We start from the raw sequence: 24,735 nt of genomic DNA on the forward strand, positions 1-24,735 counted from the left end.
TACATGTGTGTGTGTGCGAGAGAGAGAGTGTGTGTGTGTATGTGTGTGTGTATGTGTGTGTGTCTGTGTGCCTTTTGTTGAGAAAAAAAACATGACAAAAATCCTGCCGACGCCACTGCTGGCTGCCCTTATTGTGTTTTAAAGAAGGAAATGGTTTCGGTTTTTCCCAATTTCTTTTTAATCCTAGAACAGCAAGCCTTTAAAGAAAAGGCGTGCCACGACGTGTAGCATAAATGCGCACTGGCGATATCTGCATTTTTAAAGCATAATTAAATGTGCTAATCCACTTTTACGTTGCACTACTTTCGTCTATTTAGTGAGCCTGGATAACTACTGTTAAGAAATAAATTTTCTATCAATTAATCACATAAACCTTGATGTTGATAGGTTCATTTGGCCATGGAAAGTGACGAAACGTGTGTTCAACTAGTAAGATTATATTTTTTTCTATTAGTAAGGGTTTAGTTTAAGTTTTAACTAGTGCGTATACTTAATCATTAAGGCCTGGGTCGACTGCTGATTCAACATTAGGCATTTAGCAAAGTGGAACTAAACTAATAACAGTTATATATATATATATATATATATATATATATATATATATATATATATATATATATATATATATATATATATATATATATATATATATTGAGCTCAATAAATTTTCAAGCTGTGTTAGCTATGTTATCCCAATTTTTGTTGATAATATTTTGTTTGTATTTCTTATTTGAATAACTCTAGCCTAAAAAACGTTCCCATAGTTATTAATAACTAGTAAAAGTACAAAGGGAAAACATGATTTAAATTTGATTCTTTGAAAATATATATGAATGCTTACAAAATTTTACGCCGCTTTTACAATCATACTAACAATTTTAATTTTATTTGTTTTTACATTGACAATTTAAAAAAAATAAACAACTATTTTAATTTCTATTATGTTTTGTAGCAAAGTTTAGACTCTGAGACTTCACCATCACCGGCCAATACTAAGACAGACAATGTAAACTCAGGAGAAGGTCCTCCAAAAAAATATTACTTTGGTATTTTTTTTTTTAAAGTATTAAATTTAAAGAGTATCAGTTTTGTGTGGGTTTTTTTTTATAAACAATAATCTAATCCCCATACAATACGCAGTGACCGTAACACTTGAATTGTATCCCCATATGGAGTAAGGGGTCATCCATTTATGACGTCCACACGGGGGGGGGGGGGGGGTCCGAATAAAATTGACTTTGCGGACGCGTATGGACTATGGACTTTTATAAGGGAAATAAGTGGATTTTTGTTGACGGGGGGGGGGGGGGTCCAAAATGCAAAAAATGTGTGGACGTCATAAATGGATGACCCCTAAGATATTACTGTTCGCAAAAAAAGATTAAATAGTTTTATAAATCAAAATACGAATTTCCTATGTTGACATATTTTCCCATATAGGACTTCCTGCGCCTTATAATTCTATATTTAGAAGGGTCAAGGCTGCTAAACAAGAATCATCCAATGTGTTTATTTTCTCAGTACGGTTCATAGTTATCATCTTTACTGCAAGTAGGATTTTTAAAATATTTCTCCCGTATGTTAAATGTATATTGAATAATTCATTTGCAAACTAAATCCACGTAAAAGACAGTAAAATTTAGTTCAATGTTTTTTAAATAGAAATAATAACTTTTTTTTTTACAGTTGCTTACACAATTCTCCAAGGAATTTTTATCGCGATCCCTATTTCCATGGTTGTTATTGGTAATAGTTTGACTAAAAACATTTGAAACAACTTGAGTTTAAATTTAGTTGATTAAATTCAAGTAGATCTAATTTGCTTCTAAAGTACCTTGAAATGTATAGACTAAGAAAGTTTTTTTTTTTTACATGTACTCCTTCTTATATCAATGAATAATTACTTTCTTAACATATTTTAAAATTTTATGATTATTTGTTCATATTTACACAGTTGTTTCTAATACTTCCAGGTGCAATTTACCTGGATGATTGTCCAGTTCAGCGCATGATCCCGATCTACCTAATTGTGGCAGGAAGCTTTGGTTGTGTCAAGTATGTGTTTAACTTGGTCCAAAGATGGCGTCGATCGAACAGAGGGAGCGAAGAAGAAGATACAAAAACGTGTAACCCCATTGACGCGGTTGTCACCTGTTTCCTGTTTGCTTGGTTCATTACAGGTGGGTCTAACGACCAAAGGTAAACCGCACGACTGTTAACCAAGAAGCTCATTGCAGGTTTTTTACGCGGAAGAACATCAGTAAAGAAATAAACTGTATTCCGAGTCTTGGTGTGTGTGTGTGTGGGGGGGGGGGGGGGTTGACGACGCTGCTTAAAGCATATGTTTTCTATATAATTTTTTTTCCATTTCTCCTTACACCCCCCCCCCCCAGAGGCGTATCCAGGTTTTCGTTGTAGGGGGAGCGAAAAGAGCAAAAAAGGCGCCCTTTTTTTAACACGTTCTATATACGTGTATATATATATATATATATATATATATATATATATATATATATATATATATATATATATATAATATATATATATATATATAATTACTAGCTGTATGTCATTACTTCGCTATGATGTAAAATAAATTGAAAGTAGCACTCTGAAGAAATAAGAAAAAACACACAATGTAGGCCGACAAAACGAAAATTGTATCAATCTAAACAAAAAACAAACAAAATATACACACACTACAACCAAAAACAATGAACGTAACACAATCTGTTTTGTAATTCTTGTAAAAAATTTCTTACATAATCATTCCTGGGAAATTATTTAAGACATGTGAAATAGGGGAAATAATCACTCTCTTAATATAAATATGTATATATCTACACATTATAAATTATAAATGTCAAAACAAATAAATAATTACTTTAGAATATAATGAAATTGTTTAAAACTATTCGTGTTAACAAAATGTTTTTGTCTATAATCAGAATTAAATATATTGTCATCATAAATGCTAAAGTATTACAGCATAATGAAAGTTTTTGAAATCAGAGTTGGTATAAAAGCACGCTTTTCAATATAACGTATAAGCATTCGGAATAATAGTCTACATTTAACTAAATGTCGGTCATTTAGTTGAGATCGTATTTTTATTATTTAACTACTGCTTCTTTGTGTTCCTTAAAGATCATTTTTTAATATAGTGATAGATATGGGTTAGATCACTGTATTGCTCACACACCTTTTTACTGTCCGGTCACTTTAGGTCAATTATCCAACCCAGTGTATACCTAGGTGTGACAATAATGTCGCTCTACACAATTGTGGTGGTGAGGTGTGGGGGGGGGGGGAGATAACCAACTCAGAGTGAACAAAGCGTCAGTTTTTAAATGACTGTTCTAAAAAAATATTTTTTTTAACAAATATCATTGTTTAAAACTTTGAGTTTAAAAAGTTTCCAAAAAGGCGCCACTTTGCTGAAAATGGCCAGAGGGGGAGCGGCTGCTCCCCCCTGCTCCCCCCCCCCCCCCCCCCTGCGTACGCTACTGCCCCCCCCCCCCCCCAAAAAAAAAAAAAAAAAAAAAAAAAAAAACAGATGCCTAGCAGAAACTATGGTCGGGATCAATCAACAGAACATAAGGCGCATAACCTCTTGGGTCTCAATTCTTAATTATGTTAGTGAAAAAAACAATGATGTTCGACTTGGTTAAATTATTATGGATTTCATCAAATGATAAAGAACAAAACCTTTTGATTTATCCGTAGCGGTGACTTCATTTGGTTGGGGAAGGGAAGTGGAAATTCCGCCTTCGGCTTTTTTTTTAATAGACAAAAATTATAGAGTTCGTCACTCTTTGATAGAAATTATTATTATACTTAATTACAGCTCTTGTTTTGTTTTTGTTTTACCAGGCTGTGTTTACATCTATCGTACTTTGGACGAATTGAGTTACGACCCTATAAACACGGATCACTACTGTCACAAGACTTTGTATTTGTTTGCCTTTTGGATGATGAATGCTGCTTTCTTTATCATGGGATTGTCCTGTTTCTGTGTGGTTAGTGTGGCATGTGTAAAAGGCCGTTTCGAAACAATGTTTGTCTGATTTTCGCTTTTTTTTTTACTTTATTCTATCGAAATCGATATTTATATTCGCAAATCTCGACGTTTTACACTTCCCTAAGTCAACAAACTTAGTTTTGCAATTTTGTCAGTATGTCTGTGTCTCTGTATGTGTGTGTCTGTTTGTGTGTCTGGGTGTCTTCCTGCCTGCCTGGTCTGGTCTGGTCTTGTCTGGTCTGGTCTAGTCTGTATGCCTGCCTGGTCTGGTCTGGTCAGGTCTGGTCTTGTCTGGTCTGGTCTGGTCTGGTCTGGTCTGGCCTGGCCTGGTCTGGTCTGGTCTGGTCTTGTCTGGTCTGGTCTGGTCTGGTCTGGTCTGGTCTGGTCTGGTCTGGTCTGGTCTTGTCTGGTCTGGTCTGGTCTGGTCTGGCCTGGTCTGGTCTGGTCTGGTCTGGTCTGGTCTGGTCTGGTCTGGTCTGGTCTGGTCTGTTCTGGGTCTGGTCTGGTCTGGTCTGGTCTGGTCTGGTCTGGTCTGGTCTTGTCTGGTCTGGTCTGTTCTGGGTCTGGTCTGGTCTGGTCTGGTCTGGTCTGGTCTGGCCTGGCCTGGTCAGGTCTGGTCTTGTCTGGTCTGGTCTGGTCTGCCTGCCTGCCTGCATGGTCTTGTCTTGTCTTGTCTTGTCTTGTCTTGTCTTGTCTTGTCTTGTCTTGTCTTGTCTTGTCTTGTCTTGTCTTGTCTTGTCTTGTCTTGTCTTGTCTTGTCTTGTCTTGTCTTGTCTTGTCTTGTCTTGTCTGGTCTAGTCGGTATGCCTGCCTGGTCTGGTCTGGCCTGGTCTGGCCTGGCCTGGTCAGGTATGGTCTTGTCTGGTCTGGTCTGTTCTGGGTCTGGTCTGGTCTGGTCTGGTCTGGTCTGGTCTGGTATGGTCTTGTCTGGTCTGGTCTGTTCTGGGTCTGGTCTGGTCTGGTCTGGTCTTGTCTGGTCTGGTCTGGTCTGGTCTGTTCTGGGTCTGGTCTGGTCTGGTCTGGTCTGGTCTTGTCTGGTCTGGTCTGGTCTGGTCTGGTCTGGTCTGGTCTGGTCTGGTCTTGTCTGGTCTGGTCTGGTCTGGTCTGGTCTGGTCTGGTCTGGTCTGGCCTGGCCTGGTCTGGTCTGGTCTGGTCTGGTCTGGTCTGGTCTGGCCTGGTCTGGTCTGGTCTGGTCTGGTCTGGTCTGGTCTGGTCTGGTCTGCCTGCCTGCCTGTCTGTCTGTCTGTTATAAAGTTATACTTTCTAAGTGCATTCCGACGACTTGAAGTAGTACTTTGTTTTTTTTCTCAATAAGAATTTTTTTTTAACTTCATTTCTCCGTGTTCGAACAATTTTACCGGACCGATTTATTTCAAACATGTTACGTAGGTCAAGACTCTAAGACAATGCAGTGTGATATAAAATGTTAATTAATTCGCTTAATAAATAACTCTGTGAAAAATAATACAGGTTTTATTTATAAAGTACTAATGTTCCGCATTATTATAAACATTTTTTGCTGTTCATATGAGGCGCAACTTTTTACGGGTTTCTATTGTTTTAAAAATTTAAGTATTTAAAAATTTAATTTTCAAAACAGGTCTTTATTCCGATTGCGATTGAGTTACCATCCCCATAGTGTTATATTCAAGAAAAATTTAAGGAAGATCACTCCCGCTTTATTTCCTTCACTAAGGAAGTGTTTTAATTTTTTGGAGCGGTTTTTTTTTTTAATATTACGGACCATTAACACTTTATAAAGGAAGCATTGATTCAGCAAAATTTAAAGTCGCAATTAATTGTTATCTAGTCTAGACCTATTTGATAAGTCTTGAAGAAATCTGCCCTGTAAAAGAGGTATTTTTTACAGAAATCAGAAATATTCACCGGAAACTACTCACGATTTTAGAGAATAAAGAGGATGTTATCTTATACGTATGTTTGAAATTCTATCCTTCTAACTGAAACTACTCAAACTATCGGTATTTGAGAAACCGGAAATAGAGTTGAGTACCACTTGCGGTTATTGAAGGTCACTCAAAAATTGAAAGTAATTAAAATATATAAAATTATATACTTATATATGAAATTATATACTTAAATATAAAAATATATAATTTGGTCTACCTAACTGAAACATTACTCACACGGGTGTTTAAACGGAACAAGAGTAAAGAACCACTTTCGGTTTCAAAACATCGTTCAAAATTTGAATGAAACAAACGCGTACAATGTAATACTTATGTGTGAAATTTCGACTAAGAAGTCGAGCAAGTACCATTTCCGGTCACCCGAATTTGCTAAAAAGTTTTTCCACGTTGAGATTTGTCATAATCTTGATTTCGATTTTCGCACCATTAAATTACAATACTTTTGATATATAGGCCTAACTGGTGTAAGAGACATTAAAAAAATTATATGACTTAAAATAACTGATATATTTGGATGTATTGGATTACTTCCTATACGAAATTTTCAACTCGATTTTAATCTGAAATTAAGAACTAACTAGCTATATAGAATTAAATAACTAAGATACACATGTATTAAGAGAATTTTTACTAAATATTGTATATTAAGCTATAAAAAAACTAAACTGATCAACATGCTGGACGTAACTCTACTGTTACCTCCTCCATGCTTTATTATTTGTTTATTGCTAGAGAAGTCTGAAAATTTACTTTTTATAAGGTATCAAAATCAAGCAAAAATGTTTGAAAAACCTGTTCATTTAGGTTTTAAATTTTGAGGTTATTTTTTTTTTTAATGAATACTATTCAAAATTGTGTAAATAAATTTTCATACAATTTTTTGACTGTTGTAAAATGTAATAAATTGTGACTCTAGATGTCATGCTAATAAAATTAAGAATGTATTTTATACCGTCTAATTTGACATGTACAAAATATATATTGATAATTATTATATTCGAAATTGGTGAATTCGCATAAAATATCTCTAAAATAACTGTATTTCAATTGATATGCATATTTGTTCTCCTTTGTATTGAAATCTTGTTTATTGCCTAACACTTTGAAAAACGAAGTTAAAAACTCAAGTTTTTTCGTTTTAATCCATTTATTGTTTCACGTGTTCAATGTGATTTTTTAATAATAATTTATCAAGTAATAAAATTGTAATAGATTGACGATAGAAGCATGTGGTTGTATATAACGTTTATTGGGTCTAACTACATGTTGGTAATCAGAGAGGAAGGAAGTACAATGCACAAGGGACATCACTCAAGATAACAATATAAATATAATACTAATACAGAAGAGTGAGTTCCCTTGACCTCACAATTATCTCAATCTATTACATCCCTTTACCCTTAGAACACAATAACACATCTCTCAATAGAACAATTGATAGTATCCTAAAATCACCAATTATATTGTAACATGAACACTATGGTAGATTACATCCTTACAAACAATGCACAATATGTTACAATACAAACAATGATGTCAAAGTCCTTTTGACCTTTAAAATCATAGGTCTAACTTATTTGGGACCTTGATTGTCCTGCTTGACCTTCTCAGTGGCTTTTGATTTGGTGACTCAAGATTCTGACCATCTGGATTCTCTATCTCAGGAGGTCTAGGATTTAAATCATTAACTCCAGAATTTACATTTTCTGACTCCAGACTATTTGGTTCACTCATATCAACAGAATTTGGTTGTGGAACAAAATGAGTTGGTGTGAACTGATCAGATTTGGTGGGATTGATAGATTCACACTTATTATCTGCACAAGTTATTTTTAACTTTATAAGGCACAGGTCCTGTACATTGAACAATTTGACCTGGTATCTATTTTTCCCTTCTCCCATGATTTCTTAGATACACATTCTCATTAACACCAAATTCTCTTTCAATGGGTGTTCTGTCATGATTTACTTTTTGAATTGGCATCTGAAAGTATTATGCTGTTATTCAGATCCTTGACTGACATAGATTTCTTTGATTGATCAATTTCCTCAGGTAATCTGATAGTGCTTTTTGGTAACCAAAAATACTGTTTAAAAGTAATATCCTGGACAATATCACTTTGCAACTGTGATCCAGTATTTGAAGTGGGTGTATTAAATGGCAAAAATCTTTTTTCTTTTCTTTTGATGTTACCCTTTTAGTTTCTGTAAGTGCTAATGATGTTAGCAAAGTTGTTTGATGATCACATTCCTTCTTACTAATGTATTTTCTTTAAAACATTTGAAATTGCCATATCACCATAATCATTTATTAAGTTACAAATACTTTGTTTAGGTAACTCTGACTGATAATGGACTGCATCTTCTCCATCTTTTATATTATCTTCACAAAGGTTTTTATTTCTTATTTTATATGGCCTTAAGTCCTCATTCACTGACTCTTCAGGCCAACCATTTTACAGTACTCATATACTTTTATTAAGCACTCATCTTTTTGTGTTTCTCTTTTAATATCATTCACATTTATATTGGAGTTATCCATGATAGTGAAGAGAACAAATACATCTTCTGGTACATAGCTCAGGCTTTGGTTTTTTTAAAGGTAATCTACTAAGACTATCTGCACTATTCTCAGATCCAGGTTTGTATTTCAATTCATAATTGTATGCAGTTAGTGTGATAGCCCATCTTTGAATTCTTGGTGAGGCATGCTCAGGTAGGGTTTTGTTTTCTCCAAATAAACCTAGCAATGGTTTATGATCTGTAAAGATGGTGAACTTCCTACCAAACAGAAACTTATGAAATTTCTTAACACCAAAAATGATGCCTAAGCCTTCCCTATCTAACTGAGAATAATTTTTCTCAGCCTGGTTCAAAGATCTACTGGCAAAAGCAATGGGTCTGTCACCCTTCTCATCCATGTGGGACAAGACTGCTCCTACACCATCTGGTGAAGCATCACATGTTAATATAAGTCTTTTCCCTGGGTCATAGTGAGTTAGTAAGGTGTCAGAAGACAAAGCCTCTTTTGCTGTATTAAAAGCAGCTTCTTGTTGTTTACCCCAGTGCCAAGTTGCATTTTTCTGTAGCAGCTTGTACAGTGGTGATAGTTTACCAGACAGATTCCCTATGAACTTTGCATAGTAATTTATTAAGCCCAAAAAAGCTCTTAGTTGTTGGGTATTTTCAGGTTTGGGTGCTTCTTTAATGGCTTTTGTTTCTGGATGCAGTTCTAGTTGAGTGTAAGCATGACTAAAGTCTAATTCAGTGAATTTGTCTCCTCCTGCCAAATTCAAAGAAATTTCCTCAATGTTAGGAATAGGGTACCTATTTAGCTCTATTTGCTTATTCAGTGTAGTTTTATAATCTCCACAAATTCTTATAGAACCATCCTTCTTTAACACTGGCACAATGGGCGTTGCCCAATCGGAATAGTCTACCTTCTTTATGATGCCATTAGATTCCAATCTACTTAGCTCATTTTCAATTTTATTCCTCATTGCATAAGGTGGAACTCTAGCTTTGCAGTATCTTGGATTTGTGTCTTTAATGCTTAACTTCACTGTTCTATCATTTAGTAAACTTGAATTGCCAAAAACACTTTTATTTTCAGATATTACTTTATCTAGTGAAGTAAGACTAGGTTCTTTTGCATTGGTCAATGAACAAATACTCTCCCAATTTAACTTAAGATTACTTAACCAGTTCCTACCTAGTAATGGTGGTCCATTTCCTTCAACCACAAGAAGAGGAAGTTTAACACTTTGACCATTATAACTTACATGAACCATACACTCTCCTATTACCGGAACATTGTCACCAGTGTATGTTGTTAGACACTTGTGACATGGCTGTAGAGGCACTGATCCTCCTGTGACAGCGTCAAAATCTTTCTTTGTTATGACTGTTAGAGATGCTCCAGTGTCAAGTTGGAAGCTGATGCTCTTACCGTTGATATAAACTGGTACATTGATGGGAGCATGACTTATTGATTTCACAGAGAACAGGTTGAAATCCGGCTGCGAATCAGTTTGAGCATTTTCACTGGTAGAGTGGTTCATTGGTTGGGTTAGGTAGTCTTGGTGAGAGTTAACATAGTGCTGCCTTTGGTTGCGGTACTGTCTTGACTGGCTAGATTTAGCAACAGACGAAGACTTTGGAAAGCAGGCCTTGGCAATGTGACCTTGCTTTACCGCACTTATAACAAGTTGCAGACTTGAACTTGCACCGATGAGATGCATGGGGACCTTTGCATCGATGACATTTTTGATAATTATCACTAGATTTAGATCTAGGATTTGAACGAGCAGGCTGTTTAGCATAAGTTGGAATGCTCTGATGGGGTTGGTGTTTGTTGACTAACCTGCTGTTTACTGCATGGATCTCTGAAGGTGCTAAAGATCTCGCCGCATCGGATGACTGCTGGAATGAAGTTGCAAGTTGTATTGCTTTTTCTAATGTTAGATCTGACTCGAGCAGCAACTTTCTTTGAATATCAGGGCTGTTTACACCTGTCACAAACCTTTCACATAGTCTGTCAGACAGCGTGTCTCCGAATTCACAAAATTCACTTAAATGACGTAAAGCCGCAACATATTCTGATATTGACTCGTTTGGTTGACGAGTCCTACTGTCAAATCTAGCTCGACATAGAAACTTTGATGGGGTAGGCGCATGGTGGTCTGTTAGCAATTTGCTCAGCTCGTTAAAGCTCTTGGTAGTTAGACTAGCTGGTGCGCATAAGTCCTTTAGTAGCCTAAATTGTTGAGGCCCTATGACTGTTAACAAAACAGCTCTCTTTTTGGCTTCTATCGTCACGTCGTTTGCTTCAAGGTAAAAGATTAACCTATCTAGGTAATCCTGAATGATTTCATCATTCGAATCAAATTGCTTTATTTGGCCATACAGCGCCATTATTCTAGAAATACTTAGCTAATAAGCTCTAGCAAACCTCTTTTTTGCGTAAGTAGGTGCTCTTTCTAGTAGATTTTTATCCTCGTCGCCAAAATGTAATAGATTGACGATAGAAGCATGTGGTTGTATATAACGTTTATTGGGTCTAACTACATGTTGGTAATCAGAGAGGAAGGAAGTACAATGCACAAGGGACATCACTCAAGATAACAATATAAATATAATACTAATACAGAAGAGTGAGTTCCCTTGACCTCACAATTATCTCAATCTATTACAAAAATTGTATTCACTGTGTTTTTTTAATGATATGGAATTACACATTAAAAAATTCATCAAACATCTCAAAAGTTTTTACTTTATTTATATAACTAAAGGCGTGGTCTAGCGGTAGAGAGCTAGACTGCTAAATCTGGGTCAAATCAGTGGACGTCCCTGAGTCCACCCAACTCTGATGGGTATCTAACTTAGGTTAGATTCAGAATCCATATGAAAGGATATGACGGGATAGTGTTGTCAGCATTATGCCAGCCGTCTATTTTTATCTAACTTAGGTTATGTTAGTTAAAAATAGACGCCTGGCATAGTGGTGACAACACTAGCCCTTCATATGGCCTCTGAATCAAATAAACTCTACTACATCTGCCCCATATGTCTTGGGCGCGTACGGGAAATGATGATTATGATATAACTAAATAAAGCGGGGTGATTTCCCATAAACTTCTATATATCCTAATATAACTAATAACTAATATAACAGTAAGTGGGATGGCATTTTCAATACTATCGTGCTATAGAAATGTTTTTATTAAATTTTTAAATAGGTTATTTTTTAAAAGAATAGAAGTGAGTTGAAAAAAATGTTTTAGCCCACCCTATAAACGTAAATAACAAGGTCTTAATTTAGCGGAAAATAAGTTCTTTGTAAAGTGATCTTTGATTCATTTTTAAAAAGTTAATTTAATTTGTAATTAAGTCACATTATATGTCATGGTGCACTGTACGCAAAAGCTTGAAACAAACCGATCTGGTAGAAGTGGAATTTTTTGAGAAGTTGGAAATACCCAGAGGCGTAGCGAGGGGGGGGGTGCGGACCGCACCGGGTGACACCCCGACCTCGCTACACCACTGAAAATACCGTTAAGCATTGCTTACGGTAACAGGAAATCACTCAACATTTGTCAGAATTAAAAGAATTTGTTCTTATTTTTTTTATTAAAAAATCATTTAACTTATTCAAACGGTACTTATGTTATCTTTGTTTTAGAAACCGGAATTAGATTAAAGTACCACTTCAGTTTATCAGAAGACACTCAAAATTAGAATCACCCAAGTGCATAAATTTATAGTTATATATGAAATTCCGTCTGCCTAACTGAACACGAATGAAGTTATCGTGTTTCCCACGGAAATAGAGTAAAGTATACCGGTTACCGGAAATCGTTACAAATTTGACAGAAATCTGTGCATAAAATCTAATACTTATATTTGAAATTTCGTCCACATAACTTAAAACAGACTGTTAAGAAAAAGGAAGTGTTACTTGAAATTGCTCCAAAGTTGAAATAAAACTACAAACTCGATATAGGCTTAGTACTTACATATGAAATTTGGTAAGCCTAACTGAAATGGTAATAAAATTATGTTTATAAACACACACACAGAGATAGAGAGAGAGAGAGAAAGAGAGAGAGAGAGACTGACATGATTCAAAAAGTAAGGTTTTCCAACTCGGAAGGTTATAAAATTTCAAAATTCCCCAAAATATTGATTGAAATTTTAGCACAATTACAATACATCTTTTTCATTCCTTATGCGATACAGTGATAAGCTATGTTGTAATATGAATTTAATTTCTAGGTTACTTCTGATATAGTATATCATTGATATGGTTGAATTGATGTTTTCCTAGGTTGATGGCCAGCCTGATGTGACTGTGATAGATTATTTAAAGCTAGTCACCACAGTGTGTTTAATACATCCATATAATAATAGTTTATAAACTATAGACAAAACTATAGACAAAATTACCAAAAACTTAGCAGTTATGGTAGCTATGGAAATCACATAAAGGTGTGAAAATTCACACATTTTTTATCCTTTGCTCTCATAAAAGATAAATAAAATCGGATTATAGGTTTATGTTTTTCATTTTAATCTATGCATTTCCACGCGTTTTTTTTTATTTTGATAGCCAGAATGCCTTTTTAAAAAACTATGTCGAAAAAAAAAGGAAGTAGAAAGTGTAAAAATATCACTTCGGTACCAGCCATTCTTCCACCACCACCACCCAAAACGTAAACAAACAAAAAATGGCCGTTTCCTTTTTTACTTTCTCGTATATACGAAGTATAGAGAAAGTATTGTAATCGTGCAAAGAAAAAAAAACGAGATTTTTACAAATCTCGACGTTTTACACCTTACTGATACGGAAAAACATAATTTTGCAATCTCGTCCGTATGTCTGTGTGTCTGTCTGTGTGTCTGTGTATGTGTCTGTGTGTAAACACGATTACTTGAGTAACGTTACAGCTAGGTTGATGAAATTTCATACATAAGTATTTTATCAAAATCGTAGATCCGTATAAACTTTTGAGCGATTTCCGTTAACCGGTAGTGGTACTTTTCCTACTTTGAATTTTTCAAAAGCCTATAACTTGAGTACTATTTCAGATAGATAAATGAAATTTTTCATGTAAGTAAAAGATCTAATTCTCTACCTTCTTTCAAATTTTGAGTAATTTCTGTTGACCGGAAGTATTAATTTACGCTATTTCAGATTTCTCAAAAAACGCATGTAAATTTATAAAGTACTAGTAATATTGCGCACTATTATGCACATTTTATTTTGGCGTTCGCTTGGTGCGCAGTTCTTTTTTCTATGAGATTCTATTCTATTTTTAAAAGTTTAAATAATTAAAAATCATGTCTACATTCCAAGTTATATAAGAATATTCGAGAAAGTTTAGGGGAGATCACTCCCGGTTTATCCCTTGTGCGATACAGTGATAAGCTATGTTGTAATATTAATTAATTTCTAGGTTACTTCTGATTAGTATATCATTGATGTGGTTGAATTGATGTTTTCCTAGGTTGATGGCCATCCCGATGTGACAGTGATAGATAATTTAAAGCTAGTCACCACAGATTTTTTTAAATGTTATTTTACATGGTTCAGTGTGTTTAATACATCCATATAATAATAGTTTATAAACTATAGACAAAGCTATAGACAAAATTACCAAAAACTTAGCAGTTATGGTCGCTATGGAAATCACATAAAGGTGTGAAAATTCACACATTTTTTTATCCTTTGCTCTCATAAAAGATAAATAAAATCGGATTATAGGTTTATGTTTTTCATTTTAATCTATGCATTTTTTTTAATTTTGATAGCCAGAATGCCTTTTTAAAAAACTATGTCGAACTATGTCGAAAAAAAAGGAAGTAGAAAGTGTTAAAATATCACTTCGGTACCAGCCATTCTTCCACCACCACCACCCAAAACGTAAACAAAAAAAAATGGCCGTTTCCTTTTTTTAAATATATTCTTAATACGCCGCGGTCTTGAGATATACAGACAGTATATTGGCAATATACGGGCGGTTAATGACCATCTAAAACAAAAATACTCACAAAAAACAACGATGTTAAAACATAACTAACTGCCGGATCTTAATTAATCGCAGTTGGCGTGTAGCCCAATTTCTCTTTCTTCCTCCTCTGTGTTTCTTTCAGACATTTTTTCTCCAGAGGAGAATCATTTGAAACGAATGAACCGAAAGTATTTACTATAGTTATCTTATGCTGTAGTGCTAATGCTGTAGTGCTAATGCTGTAGTACGGCGATCACAACCAGACCAGCAGTCTATTTTCGTCACACATTTAAAACACTCAAAACATGTTTTGACATACAAATCAGGCGTAATCAAAATGGTTAGGGTATATAGGCTTATATATATATATATATATATATATATATATATATATATATATATATATATATATATATATATATATATATATATATATATATATATATATATATATATATATATATATGTATATATATATATATATATATATATATATATATATATATGTAAATGTAATATATATATATATATATATATATATATATATATATATATATATGTAAATGTAATATATGTATATATATATATATATATATATATATATATATATATATATATATATATATATATATATATATATATATATATATATATATGAGAGTGAGTGAATGAGTGGGAGTGTCTGTTTCTGTGTTTTGAGTCTACGTGTCTGTGTGTCTGTTTTTGGAAAAATAAAAATACATGACAAAAATCCTGCCTACGCCACTGCTAGCAGCCCTTATTGTGTTTTTAGAAGGAAATGGTTTCGGTTTTCCCAATTTCCTTTTAACTTTAGAAACGTTTACAGAAAAATTTTGTTACGACTTGCAACCTAAATGCACAAGAACTATGGCTGCATTTATAACATATAATTAATTATGTTAATCCACTTTTAATTTTCACTACATTTGTTCATTTTGTGAATCTGGGTTACAACTGTTGTAAAAATAAGTTGACGAACAATCAATCTAACAGACAAAGATTAACTTCAGATTGACCAGCTTATGAAAATTGGATCATCTGGCCATGGAGGATGATGAAAATCGTGTTCAATTCGTAAGATTATTTTATTTTTATTAGTAAGGGATTAGGTTGAAGTTTTAACTAAAGTGTATACTTGAGCCTAAGGCCTAGGTTATACTGATTCAACATTAGGCCATTGTATTTAGAATGTGGTACTAAATCTAATTAGGGACAGTAATTCCACAGTAGTGTTGACTGTTAGGCTTTAACATTTATGAACCTGTACCTGTACCTGTACCTGTACCTGTACCTGTACCTGTACCTGTACCTGTACCTGTACCTGTACCTGTACCTGTACCTGTACCTGTACCTGTACCTGTACCTGTACCTGTACCTGTACCTGTACCTGTACCTGTACCTGTACCTGTACCTGTACCTGTACCTGTACCTGTACCTGTACCTGTACCTGTACCTGTACCTGTACCTGTACCTGTACCTGTACCTGTACCTGTACCTGTACCTGTACCTGTACCTGTACCTGTACCTGTACCTGTACCTGTACCTAGCCCTAGCCCTAGCCCTAGCCCTAGCCCTAACCCTAACCCTAACCCTAACCCTAACCCTATCCCTGACTTATCCCTCACTTGGGTGTTGATAATTGACAGATGAGGGAGGGGGTATGGACATGGGGGTAACTGCTCCGGGGGGCAGAATACCTGGAGAGGGGTATGTCCGGGGGCGGGTAATATCCAGCTCCAGAAAACAATGTAGAAGTCTCTCGTTAGACTTTAAGCAAAGCGACATTTCTTCAAAGAAAAAACTCACTTATTTGTATTTGATATTTACTTATTACAATTTTTAGCGCAATTTCCATTCTGGAGAATTGCGTTTATTAACTCGTCTTTTCTGGGAATGTATGAATGGATGGATGGATGGATGGATGGATGGATGGATGGATGTGTGTCCGCAGCTTTAAGTCGTATCTCCTCCTCAACGGAGCAATATCAATGACTAGTTCCAAAAGCAATTATGTTAAGCAAGTTACGAGGATGAACATAGGCCATAAAAATTCCGGGTTTCTTTCATGTATTTCCCGGAAAAGCCAAAAAACCTCGAAAAAATGCAGTTTTTTGCCCATATCTCGGCAACCAGACCACTTAGTGACTTGAAACATGTACCAATCGATTCCTGCCATAATTTAGAACAATATTGCCGAAGAAAGTTTTTAAAAATATCCTTTCGTTCGGTCACAAAAAAAATTTTTAATTAATTAAAATTTGGACCGAATTAGTAGGCATTTTTTCCAACCACACCACACGCGTCATCACGTTCAATAGCTGCGCCATCACGCTCAATGGCTGCGTCATCACGTTCAGTAGCTAGGCGCACAATGTCATGTAACTCTATTGTAAATAAAACATGTATTTTAACCAATGGTTTTACTAACCCTGCTCTTGATTTACGCTACGACAGAGCTATTTTTAGATAACATAAGGAAATTGCGCTAAAATTGTCACTAGACTTTTTAATTACCTTGTTTTTAATAAGATGAAGGTTAAAGCCTTCGTTTTAAGTAAATTAAAGTTTATTTTTCGAACGTGACAGCCCATGGGGCAATTGAGTTTACCTGTTTCTGTGACCTCGGCATATGAATAAATAAGGTTGTCGGGGGGTGCGGACCGCACCGGGTGATACCATTTAGGGGGGTGACACCAAGGCAAAAAATAGCAAAATATATAGAGAAAAACTGGAGGGGGTGCAAATCGAAAGTTTGAGGGGGGGGGGGTGCAAATCGAAAACTTGAGGGGGGTGCAAATCGAAAGTTTGAGGGGTTGTGCAAATCGAAAACTTGAAAGTTTGTCCCCGTAAGGGTCGCTACGCCTCTGGGGAGTGACACCATTAAGTGCCGCACCGGGTGACACCCGACCTCGCTACGCCACTGAGATGGATTATGGTTCATATGCTAACATATATGACCAGTCTCTTCACAAACGTAGCTAAGGGTTTCGCTAGCAGATTGTCGGATTTAGAGAGTGAAAATCATTCCTATACAAATTTTGCGACATAGGACTGGTCAGATTTATTTTGAGTTTCCCGCAGTTCAACCAACTTAAATGATTGGTGGAATAAATAAAAAGCTTTATTTATTTTTTTGGAGAACATTTCGCTGAAATAAATTATGTGTGGTCAGGAAACAGTGACATCTGAAGATAAAAAGGGCAGATTTATGTTTAAGTTTACATTAAAAGGCAACTCAAACAATCAACGACACGCGTGGTTAATTTTGTTTAAATCGCAAGTTATTTTTTTTTTGTGGATATTATTTATTAAATGTCCAGCCTACATATATATATATATATATATATATATATATATATATATATATATATATATATATATATATATATATATATATATATATATATATATATATATATATATACATCTTGTGAACATTTGATCTTTTAAAAAATGTAAATAAATTATTTAAATTGTTACGCTATATTGTCTAACAATTTTAATTGTGTTTGTTTTTTAAATGGACAATTTAAAAAAAAACCCAACTATTTTGTTTTTTAATATGTTTTATAGCAAAGTGAAGACCCTGAATCATCGCCTGCCTATTCTAGGAGAGACAATGTAAACGCTGAAAAAGGTCCTCCATATAATTTTACTCTGGGTATTTTTAGAATGCATTACATTTACGGTGTATGCCTTGTATGTGTAGAGTACAATATTACTGTTTTCAATAAAACCGATAGTCTCGAGTTCAAATCCGGGACTTAACTAGTAGAACGTCAGTGAATCCACCCAACTCTGATGGGTACCTAACTCATATTAAGGAAAGTTAAGGCGGCTAGGCAAAGTGCTGACCACACCTTCCCTTTACATGCCGAGGTCAAGAAACATATGAAATCTACTTCATCTGCCCAATGGATCGCTAGGTCTAAGAGGATTCTCTTTTTTTCATCTTTTCTACAAGTAGGTTTTTTGTTTTGTTACAGGTATAAGCAATTATTTATTTATAAACTAAATCCAAGTAAGTAATAGTGTGATGACGCTAGTTTAGGTCGAATAGGCCAAGTAGAAGAAGTTAATAGAAACAGGCTATAGCTAGTTAGTTAGAGAGACCAATGAAAGTACAGGAGCTGACCGGTCACGTGGGACGGTCAGTTGACCACTGAAGCGTGGGTCTGCAGTTAGGCCAGGCAGTCGATAGTTAGGTAGGGGAGGAGAACGGACAGTAGCGACCCTTCCCCGCCCGGGGACAAACTTTCGATTTGCACCGCCCCCTCCCCTCGAACTTTTCAATTGCACACCCCCCCCCCTCAAACTTTCGATTTGCACCCCCACCCCCACCCCCCTCGAACTTTTAATTTGCACCCCCCCCCCCCTCAAACTTTCTATTTGCACCCCCACTCTCGAACTTTTCATTTGCAACCCCCTAGGGTCGGCGCCCGGGGACATATGTCCCCCCCTCGCTACGCCTCTGGAGACAGGTAGCGTCAGGGTAGAGATGTAGAGAATTAGAGATAGTGTTAGTGATGGTCATGGGAGTGCGTATTTAGTTGTAGTATTAGATTAGTTAGGTAGGACGTTGATTGTGTATATTTTAATAAAAGAACATTATGTTTGAACTTGTGTGTTGGATTCTCATCATCTTCATCACCCCCACTTTCACATTTGGTGGTACTGCATTTCCCCACCCTCACAACTGGCGGTAGATCATCCAAAACCCCAACTTCACAAGTAGTAATTTTTTTTTTTTTAAATAGAAATATTATCTTTTTTTTTACAGTAATTTACACAACTCTCCAAGGAATTTTAATGGCTATCTCTGTTTCCATGATTGTTATTGGTAATCGTCTATTATAAAAAAAAAAAAAATTAACAAGTTTAGTTGTCGATAAAACTCAAGTAAATGTAATGCGCTTTTGCAGTAAGTTGTAGTTTATTTGACTAAGAAATTAAATTTTTAAAATATACTTCTTCCTATAAAATAGTTATTTTTTTAAATATATTTTAAAATTGATTGACTATTTTATCTTATTTACACAGTGTTTTATAATACTCTCAGGTGCGCTATACCTGGATGATTGTCCTGTTGAGCGCATGATCCCGATCTACCTAATTGTGGCAGGATGTTTTGGTTGTGCCAAATGCTTGTTTACCTTGGTCAGTCAAGCGAGGAGATGGAAGAAGATAGGAAAAAAGTCAACCCCATTGAAGCGTTTATCAGCTTTTTCCTGCTCGCTTGGCTTATTGCAGGTCAGTTCAGATAGATAGCCTCTATCTCATTTAGCGGTGTTGAGTTATCAGTAAAAGAGTTGTTTTCATGTTTCGGGATCGGAGAGGGGGGCGCAGTCTCCCAACCTCCCTGTAAACGTGTAACTACCCCCCTTTTTACCAGTGTCCGCCTCCCCCCTCCCGTTGAAAGAAACACTAACCAGTAATTAATGACTTAAAATTGGGATGGGGGTGGAGAATTTCGATATTTCCATATACAACTGTTATGATGAAGAGTCGACCCCATTGACGCAGTTGTCACATGTTTCCTGTTTGCTTGGTTCGTTACAGGTGGGTCTAAAGACGTCGTGGTTGTAAGGTAAACTGCACGATTGTTAACCAAGAGGCTCATTGCAGGTTTTTTACGCGGAAGAACATCAGTAAAGAAATGCAGACTTAAATCCGAGTCAGGGTTTCTTTCAGACATTTTTCTCCGGGGGAGGTGGCGGCTTTAAAAACTTTCTGTGTGTGCAATTAAGATCTGTGTGTGTGGGGGGGAGGGGGGGTGCAATTACGATCTACGGGGGCCATGCCGACAAAAGCATATATATTTTCTATATAATTTTCTTTTTCATTTCATCCTGCACGCCCTTCCCCACCCTTCCTCCCGCTTTCGCCCCCTGAGATGCATATCAGAAACTTTGGTCTGAATTAATGGATCATAACGCGCATAACCGGATGGGATGTAATACTTATGTTAGAAAAAAAAACAATGATGCTCGACATAGTTAAATTATTATGGATTTCATCGAATGATAAGGAACAAAAACGTTTTGAGATGTTTGTTGCAGTTACTTCATTTGGTTGGGGAAGGGAAGTGGAGATACCGCCTTCGTTTTTTTTATAGATGAAAATTATAGATGTAGAGTTAGCCCTATGCAAAAGTGTAAACAAACACCTTTCTCTAATTGGATAAAAATTATAATAATGCCAACTACATATCTCGTTTTAATTATATTTCCAGGATGTGTTTACATCTACCGTATTTATGACGAAGTGAGTTACGACCATTTAAACACGGATCACTACTGTGACAAGACTTTGTATTTGTTTGCCTTTTGGGTGGCGACTGCAGTCTACATCATCATGGGATTGTTCTGTTTCTGTGTGTCTTATGTGAGATGTTTAACATATAAGTGCGAAGCAATTGGTTGACAAATATTTTCCTTCTTTTTTTCTTAACTAGTACTAACTAAAAAAATATTTAACCTAAGAACTGATACATGCAGAGCGTATAGGCCTACTTTCAATTATACATTTTCAACTCCATTTTGTATCTGATATTTAGCACTAATAAAATATATAGAATTGTATGAAACTTTATTGATAAAATTTACAACATGCTGAAGGTATCTTCACTTTTACCTCCTTCATGTTTAAGTAAATTGCTAGAGGGAGGGGGGGGGGGCAATTTGAAAGCAAAGATTTAAAATCAAGCGAAAGTCATGATGACAAAACCTGGTCTGTTATTTAAAACGTTTAATTTCAAATACATTGGGTCAAAATTATATTAATATTTGTAAGTAATTTTTTAAAAATGTTTTTGACATTTTAAAAATTCAACACCTTTTTATTTTAGAAATTATACTAATTAATTAAGAAGGTATTTTATATCGTCTCCTTTGACAAATGCATAATATACAATGATTCCAATTAAATCACCTGTATTTGTGAATTTAAATTATTCTTCTATAATTGCTTTTGTTCGATAAATTTAGCGTAATTTTTTTTTTGTATTGAAATCGTATATCTGTTAAGCGCTTTTAAAAAAGAATGTTTTAAATGTAATTTTTCTTTCCATCCAAACTTTGTTTTCCCTGCTAACTGCGTTTTTCCCACGTTTTCTTTAACTTGCTTTCGCCTCTGTTTGTTTGTTTGTTTGTTTTTCCAATCAAATCTTGCGATCGAAATTTCGGGCACTTCCCAGTTAGCTAGCGCGCTGAAATTTTCAGGGAAGCTTTGTTTCGGATGACAATAGAATATTCAACTGTTATTATTACTAAATTGATCCATGGAAACATTTTATTGATCATTTTATACCCCTATATAATTGTACAAAAAACGTGGGGGGAAAAGGGACATAACCCAGTAACTGTAATTTGATGAAAACAAGGTTCGGTACTCTCCCTCTTTTTCTTACTGAGTTGTTGTCACGCGGTGTTTGTCTACAAACAACCAGAACGTAACAACTGGTGGCCAGTATGGGGGAGACGATATGGTCGAGTGGTTGGGCACACGATTGCTAACCCACTCGACACGGGTTCAAATCTATGTGTTCTAGTCAGTAACGTATTCACACAACGTGTTTTTTACGAGTTGTCTTTTTACGAGTTGTCTTCGTTTACCCAAAAAAAAAGTGAAAAGATAAAATCGATAGCAAGATTTCAATGCAAACAAACAGACAAAGACTAAAAAGTAGAAAATAATAATCATTAAAAAAGATTTTAATAAAATACTTAAAAAAAACTTTTTAAAAAACCACGTTTTTCTTGTGGACTAAAAAGTAGAAAATAACTATTTACATACATTTGATGACAAAAAACGTGGGTACGTTCACCATCAAATTTCCCGACCCATCTGCCCGACCCACGTTTTTTGTCATCAAATGTATGTAAATAGTTATTTTCTACTTTTTAGTCCACAAGAAAAACGTGGTTTTTAAAAAAGTTTTTTTTAAGTATTTTATTTTCTCCTTTTTAGTCCGTTGCTACACATGAAAAACGTGGTTTTTAAAAAAGTTTTTTATATAGTTTATTTTCTACTTTATCTAATGACTTGATTAAGTATGAATTGACTAAGTGTTTATAAATACACGGACTAAAAAAATCTTGAGCGACCAGGATTCGAACCTGGGTTGTCGCGGCCACAACGCGAAGTACTAACCACTATACGATTACGGCCAGCGCGCTCACATCGATTGGGGCCGAAGTAACTGTGTCAATAAGCCTCCAGTCTTGTCGGTATCTTTAGAAATCATGTCCTCAATTTTATGGTCCTTGGGGCGTAATTAAATTAAGCTAATTACGGTCTCTAATTGCTAGTTTTTATGATTGCATCTGAAATTGTTAGGCGAAAGTAACATGCATGCCAAATTTCAGATCTATAGAGCAATCAGAAGTGGGCTAATTTTCGATGTCAATTTTAACAACAAACACACAAACGCGAAGCTGAGTTAATAATAAAAAATACTTAAAAAAACTTTTTTAAAAACCACGTTTTTCTTGTGGACTAAAAAGTAGAAAATAAATTTTCATACATTTGATGACACAAAACGTGGGTACGTTCACCATCAAATTTCCCGACCCATCTGCCCGACCCACGTTTTTTGTCATCAAATGTATGAAAATTTATTTTCTACTTTTTAGTCCACAAGAAAAACGTGGTTTTTAAAAAAGTTTTTTTAAGTATTTTATTTTCTCCTTTTTAGTCCGTTGCTACACATGAAAAACGTTGTTTTTAAAAAAGTTTTTTATATAGTTTATTTGCTACTATATCTAATGACTTGATTAAGTATGACTTGACTAAGTGTTTATAAATACACGGACTAAAAATCTTGAGCGACCAGGATTCGAACCTGGGTTGTCGCGGCCACAACGCGAAGTACTAACCACTATACGATCACGGCCAGCGCGCTCACATCGATTGGGGCCGAAGTAACTGTGCCAATAGGCCTCCAGTCTTGTCGGTATCTTTAGAAATCATGTCCTCAATTTTATGGTCCTTGGGGCGTAATTAAATTAAGCTAATTACGGTCTCTAATTGCTAGTTTTTATGATTGCATCTGAAATTGTTAGGCGAAAGTAGCCTACATGCCAAATTTCAGATCTATTGAGCAATCAGAAGTGGGCTAATTTTCGATGTCAATTTTAACAACAAACAAACAAATCCACAAACGCGAAGCTGAGTTAAGAAAAACGTGTTAAAAAACGTGTTAAAAACCCACGTTTTCTGATTGAACTAAAAAGTAGAAAATAAATGCTATACATCACAATAATGCAAGCGATCACTCTACTATAAGCGATCAAAAACGTGGGGCGCCGTGATTTTCTTACAGTTTCTAATACTGTTGACTCTCTACAAGCTCCCTAATAAAAGTCAATAGTATTATCTAATCAATAGTAATATAACTTTTACTTCGGCGCCCCACGTTTTTCATCGCTTATAGTAGAGTGATCGCTTGCATTATTGTGATGTATAGCATTTATTTTCTACTTTTTAGTTCAATCAGAAAACGTGGGTTTTTTAAAACTTTGTTAATGATTATTTTAAATAATAATTTAACAAACGATAAAATGTGGTTCACTGAGTTGTTTTTATTGAATTGAATTACATCAATTAAAAATTCATAAAATTTCTTCAAAGTTTTAGCTTTGTTTATATTATTAAATAAAGTGGAAGTGAACTCCCCTAAATGTTCTCGTATATTCTAAATTCTAATATAACAGTCACTTCCAGTGCAATCAGGCTACATAAATGTTTTTCATTTTTACTTTCTCGTATACGAAGTATAGAGATAGTATTGACGTTTTACAGCTCCCTGAGTTGGAAAAACATACTTTTTCAATCGTGCCCGTATGTCTCTGTGTGTTTTAAATGTATAAACAAAATTTTATTTAGAGAAAAAAAATTAATTTCATAAAAAACGTTTAAATAACAAGCTATTATGTAATAATGCACTAAAAAGGAGAAAATAAATTATACATTACTATTTAAATAACTATAAAGAAAAGCGTGGGTCACTTTAGTATCTATTGGATACTTTTACTAATATTTAGGAAGAGGCCCACGCTTTTCTGTATAGTTATTTAAAATAGTAGTCTATAATTTATTTTCTCCTTTTTAGTGCATTATTACATAAAAGCTTGTTATTAAAGGGTTTTTTTATGAATTTTTTTAGTACTTTAAATGTTTTTATTTACAATAGAGCTACATGACTAAACACCATTGCGCACCAATTGAACGTGATGACGCGCCATTGAACGTG

At 35.0% G+C, this 24,735-nt stretch overlaps 1 protein-coding gene across 1 annotated transcript in view; it reads left to right on the forward strand.

Moving 5' to 3' along the window:
- Positions 1-20,906, forward strand: part of LOC131928790 (transmembrane protein 272-like) — a 55,133-nt gene extending 34,227 nt beyond the window's left edge. The window contains exons 5-6 of the mRNA XM_059284921.1: positions 19,543-19,695; positions 20,716-20,906. Of these exons, the coding sequence (XP_059140904.1) occupies positions 19,543-19,695; positions 20,716-20,906 (344 nt within the window). The remainder of the gene's footprint in view (positions 1-19,542; positions 19,696-20,715) is intronic.
- The last annotated feature ends 3,829 nt before the right edge of the window (positions 20,907-24,735 follow it).

The sequence above is a fragment of the Physella acuta genome, unplaced genomic scaffold, assembly GCF_028476545.2.
Source record: "Physella acuta isolate Inbredline_101_S28 unplaced genomic scaffold, ASM2847654v3 ptg001549l, whole genome shotgun sequence".
Lineage (NCBI taxonomy): Eukaryota > Metazoa > Mollusca > Gastropoda > Physidae > Physella > Physella acuta.